This window comes from Bubalus kerabau, chromosome 6 (assembly GCF_029407905.1).
Source record: "Bubalus kerabau isolate K-KA32 ecotype Philippines breed swamp buffalo chromosome 6, PCC_UOA_SB_1v2, whole genome shotgun sequence".
NCBI classification, from domain to species: Eukaryota; Metazoa; Chordata; class Mammalia; order Artiodactyla; family Bovidae; genus Bubalus; species Bubalus kerabau.
Window position 1 is genome coordinate 29,633,396 of NC_073629.1, and position 20,770 is coordinate 29,654,165.

The window sequence follows — 20,770 nt, forward strand, 5'->3', positions numbered from 1 at the left end:
ATTCTGGGCTGCTAATAGCAAGGTTGAAATAAGGGTATGTGATGAGCTAATATTATCTCTCAACATAGGACTAGAAAAGGAAATCAGCTGTTGGTGTGTTTCCAAACTAATTGACTCGTCCTCTGAAATTATAAACTTTTGGTATTTGAGATGTATTTCTGATAGTACTCTGTTGCTCCTGTTTCGTTAAGTGAAAGTTTCATAAATAGTTGATTTATGGGGACTTTCCTGGTGGTCTTGTGGTTAAAAATTCAATCCCTTGCAATACAGGGGATGTGAGTTCTATCCCTGGTCAGGGAACTAAGGTCCCACATACCACAGGGCAGCTAAGCCCTCACGACTCAATATGCAGCCAAATATCAATAAATAAATATTAAAGTTTCTTTAAAAAAAAGAATTGATTTATTACAAAATAATGTTGTATACTACTATTATAATCTCTTATAAAACCTCATTCTACTTAATATTAGGAACTATGCAGAACATGAAAGCAGATAGTTTGAGAAATGCTATAAATAATATTTTCTGTATAATATTATGCCACTATCTTAGGAATGCCTTAATGAAGTTGAATTACTTAATGGATGACAGGTACATCTTTACATATGAAATATAAGTGAGTTATTTAGGGATAGGTGGGCAATGTTTTAGTGGAATTTAAATTAGGAAATTATAAAACTGTGTTAACATATCATCTCATTTTAATAGGATTATTCAAGATAGAGCTGTAGCCATTTTCACCAAGGATCGATGATAAGAATTTTTCTTTTTAAAAAAAGATTTTCAAGTTAAAGATGAAAGGAAAATACTGGAATTTTTCGGATTCTAACTCGTGAGATAATGAATATAGTTTTTCACAGTGACTTCTGATGGGACCTTAGTAAAATTCATTGTTTGTCATGCACCCAACTGGGAACATGGATGTTGGCTTTTCTCGTTCTGCTGTTCATACACTGTCAAGAAGCCACTGCAGAAACATCAAGCAAAAAATTTCCCAGTGGGAAGGAAGAACTAATGGTATATCTAACCCAGATAAGTGGCATGCAAAGGACTTTGGAGTGAGATATAATAACTGTAATCAAGAGAGTCTTCTTAAGAAAACGCCTATTGCTGAGGGAAAGAGCAAAAAGCTGGATGTAACCAACACTCAAAATGTTGATCAAGGTATTAATGAAGACGCCAAAAGCCACAGTCAAAGTGAGGATGAAAGTGAAAAACGTGAATATGATGATACACACTTATTTAAAAATGAATCAGAACCCAACTGGGTATGTTCTCGGGTCAAACAAATTGAAAACTGGAAAGAAGTTTTAGATCCAGAGACTTCATTACCTCCGGGAAATTTCTATACCTCACAGATATTGTGGAAGAAAATAGAAGCACTTTCCCCAGATAAAGTCTTAAATTTGGCTTTGGAGCATTGTGGCTCTTCAGAAAAAGAACTGAATTTCAGAGTTCTGGATAGTTCATATGGAGTAACAAAGAGCTTAGAAAACATTTACTCTGAGCCTGAGGGACAAGAATGTGGACCTTCTATAAATCCTTTGCCAAAACCTCGTAGGACATTCAGATATTTATCTGAATCTGGCGTTATGCCATGTAAAGAAAGAAACTGTGACAGAAAATACTGTGAAAATAATTCTTGTGCAGAATCTTCTTTGGCCTCTTCTCAGGAACCTGAACCAAAGAAATATGGTGGAAAAATCAGAGGGAGATCTAAAAGGTATGTTTTTATTTGAAAAGTAATGATTTTCAGTATTCTCCTTATAGAACCATTGAGCTTTTTCCTTTTCAAACCAATTTCCATTTCCGCGTGTGGGTTACACCTCTGATTTGATATACAGATGTTGATTGACCCAAGGGGAAAATACCTACAAGAGTATTAGGAGTACAGGTAATATCTACTGACACAACCATAGAAAAACTTTTATTTTTTAATTAAAAATTTTTATTGAAATATAATTGACATGTAACATTATATGAGTTTCAGGTGTACAACATAGCAATTTGATATGTATATGTATTGTGAAATGATCACCACAATAAAGCTAGTTAATAACACAATAGTGTATATTTGAAAGTTGTAAGAGATGTTAAGAGTTCTCATCACAAGGAAAAAAATGTGATTACGTGTGCTGAGATAGTTTAATGATCATATCAAGTAATATTCATAAAATATATGTACCTGGAAGAGAGTGGAACTACATGTTAGCCACATTATTTTTTAAAACCTTTTTATTTTGTATTGGAGTGTAGCCGATTAACAATGTTATGTTAGTTTCAGGTGGACAGCAAAGGGACTAAATAATACATATACATGTATCCCTTCTCCCGCAAACTCCCCTCCCAGCCAGGCTGCTCATTACATTGAGCAGAGTTCTCTGTGCTATACAGTAGGTCCTTGTTCGTTATCCATTTTAATTATAGCAGTGTATACATGTTGACCCCAGACTCCCTAACTATCCATTCCCCTCATCCTCCCCCTGGCAACCATAAGCTCATTCTAAGTCTGTGAGTCTGTTTCTGAAAAACTTCCGTTTTCTAGCTTTAAAACTATATAGGGAAGCTGGTGCATTCTTCTATTTCATTTAGGGGATGCTGGCTGTAGGCTCACTTTTTATAGAGAGTAAATTTAATAAAGTACCCAAAGAAGAACATGAATGTAATTGGCTGTGTGCATGGTAAGTTGTTGCTTCAGTCATGTCTGTCTCTTTGCAACCCCATGGACTGTAGCCAGCCAGGCTCCTCTGTCCATGGGATTCTTGAAGCAAGAATACTGGAGTGGGTTGCCATGCCTTCCTCCAAGGGATATTCCAGACCCAGGGATTGAACCCAGGTCTCTTGTCTCCTGCATCAGCAGATGTGTTCTTTACCAGTGGCACCACCTGGGAAGCCCATGCAATTGGCTAGAAACCTTCAGTTTTCTCATGGTTCATATAAGGCTCCAGCCTAATTTATTACTTTTAGGTATATGATAAAAACATCTTTGTAATTATTCACACAAGTCCTTTACTTATTAATTTCTGTCATGCCATAGTTTTAAAAGATACAACCTTAAAGTATATCTCCTTTCTTAAGGAAATCCTTTGAGTTTGAGGACATTCAGCACTTTCGAAATCGGAACTCACGGAAGATTCATGAAGAACTTGGAAGAAATTCTGGCTCAGCACTTTATTACACACAGTCTGAGGACAATATCTATGAGGATATCATATGTAGGTGTTCACAAACTCTGCAATTCAATTTAATGAGTATGTAGTTGGGGCAGCCCTTAAATAGAGTGTGATATTTTCTTTTACAATCAAGCATGTCTTACTCTAGATTTTCCTTTTTAGTACTGAAACCTTTGTTATATAAATTCCTTTATTCTCTAACATCTAGTTTAGTGGACTCTTCAGTTCAGAAGTAGACTTTTGCAGTGTGGTATCTTGCAAATTCTTTTAGATTGGTTAGATGCCTGAGTGGTTTGTAAGTGTAAAGTACCACTGATTTTAAGACCTATATCCCTAAAGCAGTGTAGAGTAGAGAACTGAACCAGTAAGTTTTTTCTTTTCCTTTTACATGTAGTCACTTTGTCCTCATGTAATTATGTTCCTCTAAACTTCTTCATTTTCCTTTTTTTTTTTTCAAGATCCTACCAAAGAAAATCCATATGAAGACATTCCAGTGCAGCCTTTGCCCCTGTGGAGATCCCCTTCAGCATGGAAGCTCCCACCCCCTAAAAGTGCTTTCAGAACACCCAAGGTATAACCAGAGAATTAATATAAAAACATTAGAATCTTATTTATGATCCCTACAAAAAAAGGTTAAAATGGTTTAATTAGGGCCGAAACTGAAGAGAGGCACTGAAATATGGGTTTGTTGTTCTTTGTTTTGAGGGGGCAGCACAAAACTAAATTTGGTTTTGGGGAGGGGTTTTGTTTGCTTTTTAGCACTTCAGAAAACTTGAATGTAAACACCTCTGGACAAGCCATAAACCTTTCAGTTCACTCTAGTTACCATAGCTCCGTAGTAGGTTTGCATCACCTATGGCCTAAATTACCTGTCTGGTCCCTGAAAGCACTCACCACCCACAAAAGCAAAGACTGCCTTGAGCTAATGAGGACTCTGAGCTGTTGTTCTCTGCAAATTCAATTACATTGTTGTAGAAGAACTTTGGATTAGAATCCTGAGAAATTTCTTTACAGTGAAAAAGAAAGTATGGTATCCTCACTTGGAGGTGGTGGTAGTTGTGGTTTAGTCACTAAGTCGTGTTCGACTCTTGTGACCCTATGGACTGTAGCCTGCCAGGCTCCTCTGTCCATGGGATTCTCCAGGCAAGAATACTGGAGTGGGTTGCCATTTCCTTCCCCAGGGATCTTCCCCACCCAGGAATTGAACCCGGGTCTCCTACATTGCAGGCAGAATCCTCATTTGAGATGATTTTAAAGGAAAGATAAATATTTGGGAGAGAATAGCTTTGACTTTGAGAACATAGGCATCACCTAGATGATCTTACCCTTACCAATACCTCTTCTTTTTTAGCTTCCTCCCAAACCTCATTTCCTTCACCGGAAGACTATGGAACTGAAGAGCTCACAAGCTTATATACGGTCAAAGCTCACAAAAGATACTACCTTGCCAGTCACGTTAACAGAATGGAAGCTTTTCCGAGCTGGAGAAGTTGCAAACAGGAAAAGGAAAAATCTTCCAAGGGTAAGAACTCCAGTATTTTCATTCTTTGACTCTTATTTCAGCATTTCCACAAATGAGAATAAATAAACTTTAGACTGAAATGAATAGCAGGATAAAACTGACCTACTGGAATTAGAAGATTTGGAAAGCAGCCTTAAGTTTTAAGTTTTACTCATGCAAGAAAAATGCATGAATGGCTTTTGCCAAGGTTTTTGTGTGTATGTGTGTGGATTTGTGAAATTGATTTTAGGTGAGTGAGTGAGTAAAAGTCATTCAGTCATGTCCTACTCTTGTGACCCCATGGACTGTAGCTGCCAGGCTCCACTGTCAGTGGAATTCTCCAGGCAAGAATACTGGAGTGGGTTGCCATTCCCTTCTCCAAGGGATCTGATCAACCCAGGGATCGAACTCTCCTTTCCTGCATTTCAGGCAGACTCTTTACCATATGAGCCCCCAGGGAGGCCCTTAGAGGGCTTCATTTTGGTTATCTTTGTTGTTGTTCAGTCGCTTAGTCATCTCTGACTCTGCGACCCCATGGACTACAGCATGCTGGGCTCCTCTGTCCTCCACTATCTCCTGGAGTTTGCTCAGATTCATGTCCATTGAGTCAGTGATGCCATCTAACCATCTCATCCCCTGCACCCCCTGCTCCTTTTGCTTTCAATCCTTCCCAGCTTTGGGGTCTTTTCCAGTGAGGCAGCTCTTCACATCAGGTGGCCAATGTATTGGAGCTTCAGCTTCAGTATCAGTCCTTCCAAAGAATATTCAGGACTGATTTCCTTTAGGATTGACTGGTTGGATCTCCTTGCTGTCCAAGGGACTCTGAAGAGTCTTCTCCAGCACCACAGTTTGAAAGCATCAATTCTTTGTCGCTCAGCTTCTTTATGGTCCAACACTCACATCCATACATGACTACTGAAAAAGCCACAGCTTTGACTATATGGATCTTTGTGAGCAAAGTGATGTTTCTGCTTTTTAATACACTGTCTAGGTTTGTCAGCTTATCCTCTGAGGAGCAAGCGCCTTTGAATTTCATGGCTGCAGTCACCTTCTGCAATGATTTTGGAGCCCAAGAAAATAAAATCTGTCACTGCTTCCACTTTTCCCTCTTCTATTTGCTATGAAGTGATGGAACGGGATGCCATGTTCTTAGTTTTTTAAATGTTGAGTTTTAAGCCAGCTTTTTCACTCTCTTCTTTCACCCTCATCATGAGGCTTTTTAGTTCCTCTTCACTTTTTGCCATTAGAGTGGTATCATCTGCATATCTGGGGTTGTTGATATTTCTCCCAGCAAACTTGATTCCAGCTTGTTACTCATTCAGCCTGGTATTTCACATGACATACTCTGCATGTAGGCTTCCCTAGCAATTCAGCTGGTAAAGAATCCACTTGGAATGCAGTGACCCCAGTTCGATTCCTGGGTTGGGCAAATCCCCTGGAGAAGGGATAGGCTACCCACTCCAGTATTCTTGGGCTTCCTTGGTGGCTCAAATGGTAAAAGAATCCACCTGCAATGCAGGAGACCTGGGTTCAATTCCTGGGTTGGGAAGATCCCCTGGAGGAGAGCATAGAAACCCACTCCAGTATTCTTGCCTGGAGAATCCCCATGGACAGAGGAGCCTGGTGGGCTACAGTCCATAGGGTCGCAAAGAGTCAGACACAACTGAGCGACCAAGCACAGCACACAGCACTCTGCATATAAGTTAAATAAGCAGGGTGACAGTTTACAGCCTTGTTGTACTTTCCCAGTTTTGAACCAGTTGTTCCATGTGAGGTTCTAACTGTTGCTTCTTGACCTGCATACGGGTTTCTCAGGAGACAGATAAGGTGGTCTGGTATTTCCATCTCTTGAAGAATTTTCCACAGTTTGTTGTGATCCACACAGCCAAAGGCTTTCGTGTAGTCAATGAAGCAGAAGTATACATTTTTCTAGAACTCCCTTGGTTTCTCCATGATCCAATGAATGTTGACAATTTGATTTCTGGTTCATTCCTCTGCTTCTTTGAAACCCAGCTTGTATATCTAGAAGTTCTCAGGTCATGTACTGCTGAAGCCTACCTTCAAGGATTTTGAGCATAAACTTGCTAGCATGTGAAATGAGTACAATTGTATGGTAGTTTGAACATTCTTTGGCACTGCCTTTCTTTGGGATTGGAATGAAAACTGACCTTTTCCAGTTACCTTGCTGCTGCTGCTGCTAAGTCACTTCAGTAGTGTCCGACTCTGTGCGACCCCATAGACGGCAGCCCACCAGGCTCCCCCGTCCCTGGGATTCTCCAGAGAAGAGTACTGGAGTGACATTGCCTTCTCCGTTCCAGTTACCTTAGTTCTCATTAAAATCAGCTGCCCATGTGAAGGAAGCACTCGAATCTCATGTAAAAGAGCCTTCTATTAGGCTGGCTTCAGTGATTCTCGCTCATTTGTGTAATAGCCAAAGTTAACTCAGCTTTGTGCCTGAGTTTATAAATTTTCAGTAATGACAAAGTATATGCCAAAAATTTCCATTCACAGGAAGGAAAAAAGAAATTTTACTCTTAGAAATATAAATTTTTGCCAATTATACTGAAAAAATGACTTCTCTCTCAAAGGAGAAAAGGAAGTAAGTGTGTAAATCATCTTGATGAGAGCCATTGAACCAAAATGAAGAAAGTTGGGTTATTTGTAATACATAATATTTTTAAGAGACATGATAATATTTAAAAACTCTTTATGTTACTCTGTTCTTCTGTAATTCAGAATGTTTTCAGAATTACTATCTTGGACTGCAAGGAGATCCAACCAGTCCATTCTAAAGGAGATCAGTCCTGGGTGTTCTTTGGAAGGAGTGATGCTAAAGCTGAAATTCGAGTACTTTGGCCACCTCATGAGAAGAGTTGACTCATTGGAAAAGACTCTGATGCTGGGAGGGATTGGGGGCAGGAGGAGAAGGGGCCGACAGAGGATGAGATGGCTAGATGGCATCACCGACTCGATGGACCTGAGTTTGAGTGAACTCCGGGAGTTGGTGATGGACAGAGAGGCCTGGTGTGCTGCAATTCATGGGGTCGCAAAGAGTCGGACACGACTGAGCAACTGAACTGATGCTGAAATGAAGAAATGAAATCTTTTAAATAGTATTTATTCTCTTAACCCCATCTCAGTTGTAGGTATTCATTTAGCCCATGATTTTTGTATCTGATTTTAACTTTAAACAAAAGTGATAGCTGTTTCTTGGTTTAGTAACTGCTGATTGGTTCCTTGGGAAATACTTTTTCCACAGTTACTTTAATTCTTCTGATCCACTTCCTGCCCTTCTCTCTTTAACATGTGAAGTGTTAAAGACACAGAGTTTTTTAAAAAATATTAAACTGATCTCTCTGGAAAAAAATTTTTTCAGGTGTTTATTCTCCTGTGTATGGTGAGGACTACTTAAAAATCAGAGGTTTAAAGAATTGCCAGGATATACATAATATATAGGGCTTCCCAGGTGGCTCAGTGATGAAGAATCTACCTGCCAATGCAGGAGACGTGGGTTTGATCCCTGGGTCGGGATGATCCCCTGGAGGTGCAAATGGCAACCCACTCCAGTATTCTTGCCTGGATCCTGTGGACAGAGGAGCCTGATGGGCTACAGTCCATGGGATCACAAAGAGTCAACAAGGCTTAATGACTAAGCAACAACAACAATGTATATATAATGTATAACTGAATCACTTTATTATTCACTAGGAACTAACACAATATGAAGTCGACTGAGCGACTTCACTTTCACTTTTCACTTTCATGCACTGGAGAAGGAAATGGCAACCCACTCCAGTGTTCTTGCCTGGAGAATCCCAGGGACAGGGGAGCCTGGTGGGCTGCCGTCTATGGGGTTGCACAGAGTCGGACACGACTGATGTGACTTAGCAGCAGCAACACATTATTGTAAATCAGCTATGAAAGTGAAAGTTGCTCAGTCCTGTCTGACTCTTTGCGACCCCATGGGCTATACAGTCCACGGAATTCTCCAAGCCAGAATACTGGAGTGGGTATCCGTTCCCTTCTTCAGGGCATCTTCCCAACCCAGGGATTTAACCCAGGTCTCCTGCATTGCAGGCGGATTCTTTACCAGCTGAGCTACCAGGGAAGCCCACAAGTAAATCAGCTATACTTCCAAAAAAAAAAAAAAAAAGAATTGCCAGGCATTCTGCATAGTTCTCTTTGATAAATCATGCTGGCACAACAGAACAGATCCTATGTTCACAGGAGCTAGAACACAGACACATAAGAAATTATATTAAGATATGGTTCTTGGAATAACATTAGCAAGTATTTAGAAATTGTGAATTGTGGAGTTCGATGAGCCCCGAGGAAATTTGCAGTGCTTTTGATTTCATCCCTCAGTGTTTATGTATTGTGGATCCCTTGAGTACTCAAAGCTTGCTCTCTTTCTGATTATAGGTGAGATGATTCAAATTTTCCTGTTCTAATATTTTCCCAAAGGTTTTTTTGAGAAGTAAGGAAGACAGAATGGTTTTGGGAATTCTTGATTGTCAGGCAGGAACAAACTGTTAGCATTTCTGTTCGTAAGCCTCGTTGGATTAAACCCCTGTAGGATATTCCATTTGCAATACAAATTTTGGTTTTGGACTATCTTTGGGAACAACATTCCATGAGGAAAGCAGTTTTTGCTTATTTCCTCTTTGATGACTAGAGCTCTCCCTGGAAGGGAAACTGGTTTCATAGTTTGAAGATAACTGATCTAGTCCATATGCTTCATCCCCACCCTTCCTTTCTTTCTCTACTGTGGAAATCTGTGTAGGATTGTTTGCTAGAGTAGATTTCCTAATGTTTTATGTTGTTTGTCTCTAGTGTGTACATAGAAATATGGTTTCCATCATTCTTAGGAAAAATATTCTACAGTATTTTCTATAGCTAGAAGGCAATCATAGGCTCCTCTTCCTAGCTCACAATCAAAATTTTAATTTTATTACTTTAGCTCATATTTCTGGAATAGATAGTTCCCTTTCCTTTATAACATTTCAGTGTACTTTTGAGTATACTTCTCAAATGTACATGAATATTTTTACTATTTTTGGTCCTTCTGTACCCAAAATGCATGTTTACTCTCAAACATCTTTCCTATAACCCCTAACAATAACTTTATATGTCTGGATCCTCATATTTGTTTATAATGGGTTAAGAATATGGGTGACTTTTCATTTGAATTACAGCTACAAATATCATTAAAGAAAAATCTTTAAAAGAATAAACTCATCCAAAAATGTGGGAATAATCTGTGTATTTAAAACACATGTTTCTCACATGTTATTTTTCTTGCAGTGGACTGACTCACTGCTTATGGATTGCCAGGATTGCTAGAGAGACAAAGACAAAGGAAAAAAGCATTTTTCTCAAGCAACTTTGTTGGTTATCATTTTACATTAATATAATGCTCCTAACAGTTGTTAATTCTGGCCACTAAATATGTTAAATCAAGATTAATAGTTAAGAAAAAACTTGGAATTTTAAGAAAAAAGAAAAATATACATAGAAAACCTAGTCAGTTTCTCCTTTTAAAAGTAGCTGTTGATCTTTCCTCCTTTTTAAGCCCAGTCCAGTCTGTATCTCTCTCTTGCTCTCTTTTAAATATACTTCCCAGAAGCAAAGCAAGAATTGTAATGAATAATGCATGTTAAATGGAACATGGTTTTTGTATTTAGGCCTATTTGAGAATCTCCTACTTTTATGACATGTTTCTAAAATAAATTGTGATATTAGTGTTCTTGGTAGTAAAAAGAGTATTTCTTTTGACTAAAAGTTTCTAAGTGTGATTATCCTCTTTTTGCAAAAGTTCATGGGAGCAAAAATAACTGCTCCTCACCCTGCCTTCCAAATGAGTAAATGTCTCGCTTCTTACTCTGGGCATGCAAAAACTTGAGCCCATTGGTGAGGCTTGGTCAATACAGAGAGTGCTGTAGCCAGATTTCCTGCATGTTGTGACATGGAATGACAAGCAATCTCTCTAGGAGCCTGTGCTGAATTCCTCTAGAAAGGAAATATCCTTTCGCACTTATCTTACCCATATTAAATGGATTTTGTATTAGAATAGCATGTCATCTTACTAAAGATAATTTTAAATTCAAAATTGAAAAATGTAAAGGCTTTATTTTTAAAATGGATCTTTCTCTGAATGAGAATCACTAATAAGTTAATATTATCAAGCCGCAAAACTTGTTGGTGTTTGTTTTAACTTGTACTTTTCTGGTCTTTTTTTCAGTTTGTATTAAAAATAGACGATATATTTGAGTCTAAGAGAGGGAAGAAAAGGGTAAAGTTACACCCTTACACTGGAAAAGATGCACCTCCCTCTAAAGGTAAGAATTGTTACAGCTGTTCATAGCTATTGCATATGTTAGGCAGATCATTATATAATTTAATGGTTGATGTGAATTGTAATTTTTGGTTTACTTTCCTGTCTCTCCCACTTAAACATAAAACTTCTTTAGCCTAAATTTAGGATTATTTCTTGTTCTTCCTCAAATCCCTTTTATTTAGTTCTGGTTTTTGATGTTCACTCACTAAGTCATGTCTGACTTGGCCAAGTAATAGCTACTGGATGAATAAGTAAATAAATTTAAAAATAGTTATAAGCCAATGAGAATGATTTTTCATAGACAGATTTCATCCTTATTTTGGAGTCCTTTGATTTATAGTCTTTTGTCAGTGTAGACTCATTCAGTGGAGAAATGAAAATATTAAGTATATATATATACTGAAGGTATGTGGTATTCAACCTACAGTCATCCAATAAGTTCAGTAGTTTTGTCCTTCAGATGCCTAGATAAAACTTAGACTGTCTTGACTGAGAACCTTTCAGCACTCATGATGAACTATTAGACTTTTCTTTACAACAAACTTGCTTGTCTGGCACAGAATATGTAGAAGTTAGCAATTTTTATATATGAGATTCATAAGTGAGAAACAACAGCCAAATCATACCAGAGAAGAATGTTTCATATTTTTGCAAAGACTTCCAAAGACAGAAATTTCTTAATTTCCATTAAAAATCTATTCCTCATTCTACGATTGAACTATATGAAAATAAACTCCTGCATTCAACAATTCAAAGCTCTTTCTTCTTTGTGGTAATTAAAATCATTCTGTCACCATTTAAAATGTGAATTTTCATATTTTCAGAAGCAATTATTAAAACATTTTAGTCTTTATAGAAATACTTCTGGTTATTATTAATAATAATAGCTACTACTTAATTGAATGAAGTAATAGTTTCTTTATGTACTTTATCTAGTGTATAACATATGACCACACTGGGAGGTGAGGGACTATCCTAATTTTACAGAGTAAGAAGCTGAGTGAGAAAAGGAAGCATCGATTTGAATCAAGAAACATGACACCACAAAGTCTTATTCTTCTTTATCACCAACAATTACTCAGTTTTTCTCATAAGTCTTGATTTTTGGCAGTTTGACTATCTCCTCTCTAGATGTTTTCATATATCCAGTAAAGATATAGTCAAATGCTTTTTATTTGTGTAATTCAAAAAGAGATACAGAAGATGAAAAGTAATGCCAGATATTCTGCTGGATCCTTTCAGATACATTATGATTGTCTTTTCTAAATAACTGTATGTAGCAAATATTATTATTTTATAGATTAGGAAATAAATTAAAATTGCAAATTATATGAAATATCAAGACACTGGAACCAGGACAAATTCTTAGAAAAGATTATCAATTTTCCCAGATTAACAGCAGTCTGTTGATAAGTATATTCACCAGATATGCTACTCTAGGTACATTATCACTGATCTGTTATTTTATTTGTATGCTTTATAGATTAGAAAGATTTTAGTAAATTTGACTCTAAGAAAAGTTTTTGAAGAGTCAAATCCTTTTTTTCACTGTATTTATTGAAAAGAACAAAAAATCAACAGCATAAACTGCCAACTTGTAACATATACACACGAAAGGAGGAGTCCCTACAAGTTTATTTTCTTTTGCATGGCTCAAAGGAAATGTGCATTTACCCAGTCTCTGGCCAACTTCTTCAGTGGACAGGAGAAATTTCTCTCATGCTTGAGGACTCCTGGCTCAGTAGTCACAGTTCTCAGGTTTTTGTTTTCCTCCTTAAGCTTTTGTCTGTGTATCAACAATGCCTCGTAGAACCAGATAATTTTATTTACCTACTCTGCCAGTACATGCTAGGTTTTAGTGAATCTATTCCAACCTAAACATTTCCTAACTCTCAATTCTCAAGTATCACAAAATGATTTACTGCCCTTCTTCAAAAGTACAGTTTTGTGTGTTGAAGTCACTTATCAAAAAGGGACAACATAGTACTTTTTTGATCCTTACGGATTCTCAATATTGGCTTATAAACCCCTTAACCTTCATTCCATGTCTTGGAATGCAGGTCATCAAAACCCAGAGGTGAATATGTTAAAGCCATATAAATGATCTTTTGTAAGGTCTTTGCCAGTTAAATTACCTTTCCTCCCTTCCCATTTTCTCCTTCTTTTCTTTTCTTTTTTTCCCAGACACCTCACAGGCTCCCAAGAGGTGCCTGGTGCCAAGGATATAGATAGGGTTCAGTAGCTCACAGTGTTTATTCTTACTTATTGATCAATAGGATAGAGCCCCAGTATACTTTGTGCCATTGTAGGTAGTTTGAAGTTATAAAACCTAGATAGTACACAATATTTAGATAGCTACCTTTTCTGTAACATTTCTTGTGTACTTTTCACGCATGTCTTATGGAGAGACAGCATTTTTTTATCTTCTCTTCTTCCTTATTACAAAACTAAAATGAACACAGCAAGACATTACAGTAATATAGAATAAGATAAAATGAAAAGCCAATGTTTCCAGAACTTCCTGCTACTACTCCCAGAAAATTTTATGTACATGCAAATGTTTTTTTCCCCCAAATAGCTTTATACTATGTCTTGCTTTTTTTAAAAAAAAGTATAATTAATATACTTTGGAGTTCTTTCAGTATCAACATACAGAGATCCACATATCTGTACTGCATTTTTTTGTATAAATGTAAAAGAATTTATTTAGCTGTTTCTAACGTTTTATTTAATCTGTGGATAGTTAAGGTTTATAAAGAGATATAGGTTTTGTTCTCTTCAAACAATGCTGTGATGTACACTTTTTACTTATATATAATTTTGTATATTGGTTAGAATACATCTATAGAATGAGTTCTTAGCAGTGGACTTAATCAAAGCACACATACTTTAAAGAACACATAAATTAATATTTTTATAACTGCTAACCGAATTGTCTCATAAATAGATTCTAACAGCTTACATTTCTATGAACAACTTTTGAAAATGATAGTTTCCTCATTATCTTAGTTAATACTGTGTTTTATTAGAGATTTTTATTTTTTACCAGTATCATGGTTGAAAAGTACATCTTATTTATTGTCTTAGTTTACATTTCTTTAATTATGAATTAGGACAGTTATGTTTATCAAGATTTATCAGTCTTTTTCTATAAATTGCCTATTCCTACCCTTTATTCATCTTTTGTTGTGCTGTTTTTCCATATTCATTTATGACAGCTATTTGAATATTAAGAAGACAGCCTGGTGTCTACAATGTATACTACAAATATTTTCCCAGGTTATTTGCCTTTTGAATTTACTAATGATTTTTTGTTAGATTAGAAATTTTACATTTTTATACAATCACGACTCCTAGTCCTCGTTTTTCCTGATACTTAAAACTTTTCCCCTTTCTTTACATTTTAAAATTTTGCTCTAACTTTTTAGATTTAATTTAGAAATTTTTCATTCACTTGTTTACAATGTTTTATCTTTTGGTTGCTTTGTTGTTGTTGTTTTATAAATTGACAATACACCTAGTATTGTACAGAATATTCCCTTCTGAAAGCAAAGCCCCTTAGCCCCAAAATACTTAAAATCCAATTGTGGAAAATAAGAGCAGTTCAAAGCCATCTGAGTACTGTAAGAATTCAGAGTAAAGTTCAGTTCAGTTTGGCCTTCAAGGTGGCTTAGAAGCATCTTAAAAGAGGTAGAATGTTACTTCATAAACTCATTTGGTAATCTTTCTTAACTTCACATTTTCTTGTTAATCTAAACTCATAGTTTGTTCCACGTTGAGACTTCTGATTAGCCAGGTTGATGCTTCTACCTGTGATACCTTATTTGGGAATCAAAAGACAAATATGTCTACATTCTATGAATGTAGAAATAGAATCTACTCTAACCAAGACTTCCTGCAGCTAGTTTGGACTGCTGTTAAAGTCTAGATTTAGGGGTGAGGGGAATTAAGGAGGGAAGTGGGTGTGGGAAGAAGATGGAATGGAGTAGTTTCTTCTCTGAGCCTTGATACAGCTAAGTGGTTTGGAGAAAGTTTCAGCCTCTTTATTATTCCTTGCTCTTAAATCCCCAGGTCTATGGAACTTTTCCATTATTCTCTTCCTCATGTTCCTCCTGCTGTTGTTGGACAATACAAATGGAAATTCTTTCTTTTCAGGTGAACCCGGTGGGTACGAAAGTGATGCCGAGTATCTACCAAAGAGTGAGTGAGTCAGTGGGGCTGCTCCCTTTCGCGTGATGATCCTGGTTATAGGTGGAGTCGCACCTACCTTTGTGATGAAGCATATGTTTTCTACACCAAGTTTCACTTTGTTGGTGATTTCTTCATTATAAGATCCTGTTGAGATTTAGGGAACTAAACAATACACTGTCAGATATTGTGACAGCATTCAAAATCTCCCATAATTGAGAATGGATACATGTATATGGCTGAGTCCCTTTGCTGTTAACTATCATAACATTAATCAGCTATCCCCCAATACAAAATAAAAAGTTTAAAAAATCTCCTATGGTGGTGTGAGGCAAACCTATATAGTTCTTAAGATGGAATGTTCTGAGGGGAGTGGCAGAGCTGCGTGTTCAGACACATATGCAGCCATTTCCCAGCAACCAAAACAGAGCATGTGAGTCATCCTCTGAGACAAAAATATCTGATTTTTTCATAGTCAGTCAAGTGTAATTCATTAAGTGTCTTAGCTACCTCTGACATTGAGATAGGCAACACTGATCTGTTTCTTATTCGTAGGCATTTATATTCTAAATTACTGTGCCATTTACTTTCTGTTAGAGTATAAACTACACCATGCATTTTTGGTGGTACTTGTTCGAGTACTCAAAGGCTCTGTATCCTGCATCTAATGGATTTTCACAGCAAATTATTTTGTTTCTGTTTAACTGAGGCATGGAAAAAGTAGGAGACGTGAATTATCAAAGCCAAAAACAGGGCAGTTCTAAGTCTGATATTCTGACTTTATGATTAATAATCATGTGCTCCTACAAGTAGCCTCAGTTGCTTCAGGTGTTTGATTCAGTAGCCTGATTTAAGGTGAAACCTAAGTCATCATCAAGTTCAACTTGGATGTGTAAAGATGACTAACTTAGTGCTGTCGCTACTGAGAATCAGGCCCTAAAATTTTCTTGATATGAGCTAAGCCCTTTGGAGTAAGAAGGCTTGCCTAGAGCACTTTTTTAAGTGTTCTTAATATTTTGATCCACATCATAACTTCTTTGGGGCAGAATGCATCACATCTCGAAAGAAAAGCAAAACAATTAGAGGGTGAGTCTTTCAGTCATTGGCTTAGAATGACACATAAGCAAATCTCTGGGATGCTTAGATTATTTCTTCTGCAAGTACTGCGTCCCCCCTAGTGGAGACTATCCCAAATTATCCAGAATTTAGAGCGATGAGAATAAAGGATAAATGTTATCCACTTTTGAGTGGGATTGCTCACACTGTATAAATAGTATGCTTCTAGAAATTCTTTCTTTTGAGAAACAATCTGCTGATGAATATCTTTTCCTCTTGTGTTTAGCACCATTTATTGATATAAGTATATGTCCATCATTCATAATACATGCCAAAGAGAGAAGGGAAAACAACAGTTTGTTTCATGTGAGGATAGTTTTGTTTTAATTTTATAAAAATTGTCTCTTTATGTACTTACCTTCTATAGGACTCAATTATTTTATCAGATCTTTTCCCCCACCTATGAGTTCATGGTCTCAGCAGTGGCATCTGTGGTCTGGCCAGTGCTTTTACTGGTGTCATGCCATGAAAGATGGGATAACACAGAGTATGTGTTGGGACATGCCTAGGTATCAGTTGGGACACAGAACATCAGTCCCACTGCAGAGCCCCCAGGTGCCTATGAGAATCTGCACTTGTCCTCCACGTGTCATAGCCCTAACAAGCACGTCTGGGTGCAGACGTTCGTTAGTCCACATTCATTAACAACGACTGAATGCAGGTTAGCCCCGCATGGGTCGTGACCTCTGGGTGCTAGAGGGAAGATAGGGCTACAAAGGAAGACAATGCTCCATGGTCTCATCGTAGGTCACCACAAGCGTGTAGCACAACTGCAGCAGTCTTCCAAGAGGAATCCGCACTACCAGACTTTAGAGCGGGATCTGATTGAATTACAGGAGCAGCAGCTCTTTGAACTTTTTGTGGTGGTGTCTCTACAGAAGAAGCCGTCAGAAGCAAGCTACGTTCCCCAGGTCATACAACAATTCCCTAGCAAGGTAGGTGCACAGAGACCATGAGGCATCTAGGAATGGATGGCATTCCTGTGTCTCTGTGTATTTATCCCTCTCCTCTTGTTTACTGTTGTCTCCATCAGCTTTTACTAACTCTATACTTCTTGTAGGACATGGATCTGATGATATCTTGTGTCAGGCGTGAGCTGCAACCAAGGGGGAATAAAACTCAATATTCAAGTTGGGTTTTTATTTTTTGCTCTACTACTTACTAAGTGACCTTTAGCAAGTTACAAAGCCTCAATTTTCTCCTTCTTAATGAGAGTGAGTGAGTGAGTGAAAGTTGCTCAGTCATGTGTGACTCTGACCCCACAGATTGTAGCCCACCAGGCTCCTTTGTCCATGGAATTCTCCAGGCAAGAATACTGAAGTGCGTTGCCATGCCCTCCTCCAGGGGATCTTCCCGACCCAGGGATTGAACTCAGGTCTCCTGCATTGCAGGCAGATTCTTTACCCTCTAAGCTACCAGGGAAGCCCCATTTTTAATGAGGGGAATGATAAATGTGGCAGAGTAAGGTAGCAGTTCAGAGCACGGACTGTGAACCAACTATGCAATTGCCACTTATTAACTCTGTGACTTAGAGCAGTTAAACTGGTCTGCGTCTTGTTTTCTTCATTGGTGAAGGAGGGGTAATCATAACAGTGTCTATCCCATGTCGTGAGGATTAAATGAGCTCATTATATAATAATTAATATAAGGCACTTAGAACAGTGTCTAGCATATAGCAGCACAATATAATGTTATCCCGTATTAGTGAGGATTTAATGAGATAATGTATATAACATGCTTAATGCAGTTTCTGGCACATAGTAAGCACGTGATAAATGGTTACTATTATTAACAGTATTATTTACTTTACTCTGCCTTTTCCACAAAAACATTCATTCATTAATTGCATCAGTATTTCATAAATACCTCCTATTTGCCAAGATTACATGTGGAGAACACGACTAAAATAGATCTTCTTGGTCCCTGCCCTCACAGAGCTTACAAAGTAGACCCTAAATGTGGCTCTGAGCTTTGTGACTGTAAAAATAAAGAACATGATCATTACATCAGGGCTTACAAACTGATGGCCTCTGAGCTTATTAAGCCCACAGACATATTTTTGGGGGGTTGCTGTAATATAGTAATAAAATAATAATAAAGTTTTTGTTGTCAGTTTTTTGTTTAAAAGTCAAATTTCACATAGAAATCTGTATTTCGGCTTTTTCCTGAGAAACTAGAAAGACCGCCAGCACTCAGCCCACAATCCTAAGTGGCATGAATTGGCTGAAGCTGAGTGAGGAGCAGGACCGACTTCATGGGTATGTGACCAGTGTAGTCACAAAAGGCCTCTGTCTCCTAGAAGGGCCCTGCTCCACAGGCAACTCTCAATTTATATTTGAATTTGTGTTTTGTAAGCGAGGAGTAAGGTCTGATGAGACAGTGGGGCGTGTGCCAGAGTCTTAAAGCCTGGCTTCATGCATGGTCTCACCTGCTTCCTCCCCAAAATGGGTTCTCTAGGTGTCCTCACTCCTACTTCTTGGTTCCCCAGGTCCTGTCAGGCTTCCGCCTTTCCAGCCTCACTCACTGGCTGCTGCCACCCTCTGTGGCAAGCATTAACCCCGCAGTGTCTTAAGCAACGCATGGTCTTGCTTAATGCCTTAATGCAGTGTCTTAATGCCCTGCCCTGGACATTGCTACTCCTATTCAATGGGTGGTCTAGAGGTGCAAGCCTTTTCATACCCCCAGTCCAAGTACTGAGCATGTGCCTGTGTGGAGGTTACAGCCCCTTGAGGCTTGCCCAGCTGCTGTGGGTTGGAGTGGTGGGCTCATGGTAAGGGAGTTACCCCGGCTCAGCTTCCCTACCCTAGTCAGGACACAGGGTTTGAGTCCTGCGCCTGGCCCGAGGGGAAACCCCGCAGCTGGTGGGTCAGTTGTGCACCAGATTGTGAGCCAGGGTCCCTGAGCACCTGTGAATGTCCACACTTATCCCCAAGATCCTCATGCCTGAGGAAGCATGCCTTTGAATACAAAATCAAAAACCCTGTTTTGTTTTAGAAATTAAAAGGTAGGTCATTGACATTAGTTACATGAAGGCAATATGGTAATTAGACTTATCTGCTTATTTTTGTACTAATTTTTAAATGTCTTTTGATTTAACTAAATTTAGACTGTTCTCTAAAGTACAATACCAAACTTGCACAAAAGGGTCTTCCATGCTAGAATTTTACAGGAAGTCACAAACCCATAATTAGGTAACAAAGATTATATGCTAAGGGAAATGATTATATGTGGGGTGGATTCTAAAAATACTGTTTTTTCTAAGTAACAGTCATCTGACTTTTCAAAACATCTTGGATTATTGATCAGAGTATCTTGAGCTGACTAGGTTTTTGCTATCACTATATTATAACATAGATTTTCATTTATTTCATAGTCCATGATTCATAAAAATATTCTGACTAGTACGTGAATACTTGAATTAAGATTCTTTCTCTAGATAAGAAACTGTTTTCAATAATTTCTCTCATATCAGATTATAGGATCTCCTCAAGTACCCTTTCTATATAAAAACAGAATTCTTTTTACTTGGAAACTGTTCCTTAGAAAATTTCAGTGATTAACAGTCTTGGCCCTCCTGTTTTATTAAACTGCACAAAACCACTCTAAGATTGCTGCTGCTGCTGCTACTAGGTCGCTTCAGTCATGTCCAACTCTGTGCAGCCCCGTAGACGGCAGCCCACCAGGCTCCGTCATCCCTGGGGTTCTCCAGGCAAGAACACTGGAGTGGGTTGCCATTTCCTTCTCCAATGCATGAAAGTGAAAAGTAAAAGTGAAGTCTCTCAGTTGCATCTGACTCTTCGTGACCCCATGGACTGCAGCCCACCAGGCTCCTCTGTCCATGGGATTTTCCAGGCAAGAGTACTGGAGTGGGTTTCTACCTCAACTTATTGGATACCTCTTTTCCTGAGAACAGGCTGAGTTTTTTGTTTCTGCACTCCACTTACATAGAATATTAGTCACTTCCAGTGTTGTTTTTTTCAGGGTGATCATGGCTTTAAGCAATCCAGAGACACTGAAGAAAGGCTCAAAGTTATCCCTAAATTTTGTTTTCCTGATTCAAAGGACTGGGTGCCAACCTCAGAACTCAAGAGGTAAATAGACTACTTTATCTGATTTCTGTTTGTTGAAACTGCAAAAGTAGAATCAGAATGTTCGAAAAACAGATAGAACCAGTAGTGAAGCTATGTGTACTCTGTGGCAGGGAAGGAAGGAACAGAATTAGGACATTTCCTATGTGGGGCTCCCAAAAGAAAAGCACAGTGTTAATGGGAAAACAAGTTTGAGAGTCTCTTCAATTTGCCAATTCTGCAGAAAAAGAAGTTCCACTTTACATACAATCAGAAATGCCACCAAGTGGACATAAAAGGAAAAAAATACTGAACTTAAGAACTCAAAAACAAAAATAAAACATGGCAGTGTCTGCATCTTGTATCTCTCTCAAATTGTTAGAAATAG

At 38.1% G+C, this 20,770-nt stretch overlaps 1 protein-coding gene across 3 annotated transcripts in view; it reads left to right on the forward strand.

Annotated features, from left to right (window-relative positions):
- The window catches only part of DENND2C (DENN domain containing 2C), a 94,556-nt gene that overhangs the window by 52,589 nt on the left and 21,197 nt on the right, over positions 1-20,770 (forward strand). For all 3 annotated transcript variants that reach the window (XM_055584655.1, XM_055584653.1, XM_055584654.1), the window contains exons 2-9: positions 709-1,723; positions 3,079-3,215; positions 3,632-3,744; positions 4,525-4,695; positions 10,916-11,012; positions 15,167-15,211; positions 17,063-17,250; positions 20,297-20,406. In XM_055584655.1, coding sequence (XP_055440630.1) covers positions 900-1,723; positions 3,079-3,215; positions 3,632-3,744; positions 4,525-4,695; positions 10,916-11,012; positions 15,167-15,211; positions 17,063-17,250; positions 20,297-20,406 — 1,685 coding nt within the window. In that variant the 5' untranslated portion in view covers positions 709-899. The remainder of the gene's footprint in view (positions 1-708; positions 1,724-3,078; positions 3,216-3,631; positions 3,745-4,524; positions 4,696-10,915; positions 11,013-15,166; positions 15,212-17,062; positions 17,251-20,296; positions 20,407-20,770) is intronic.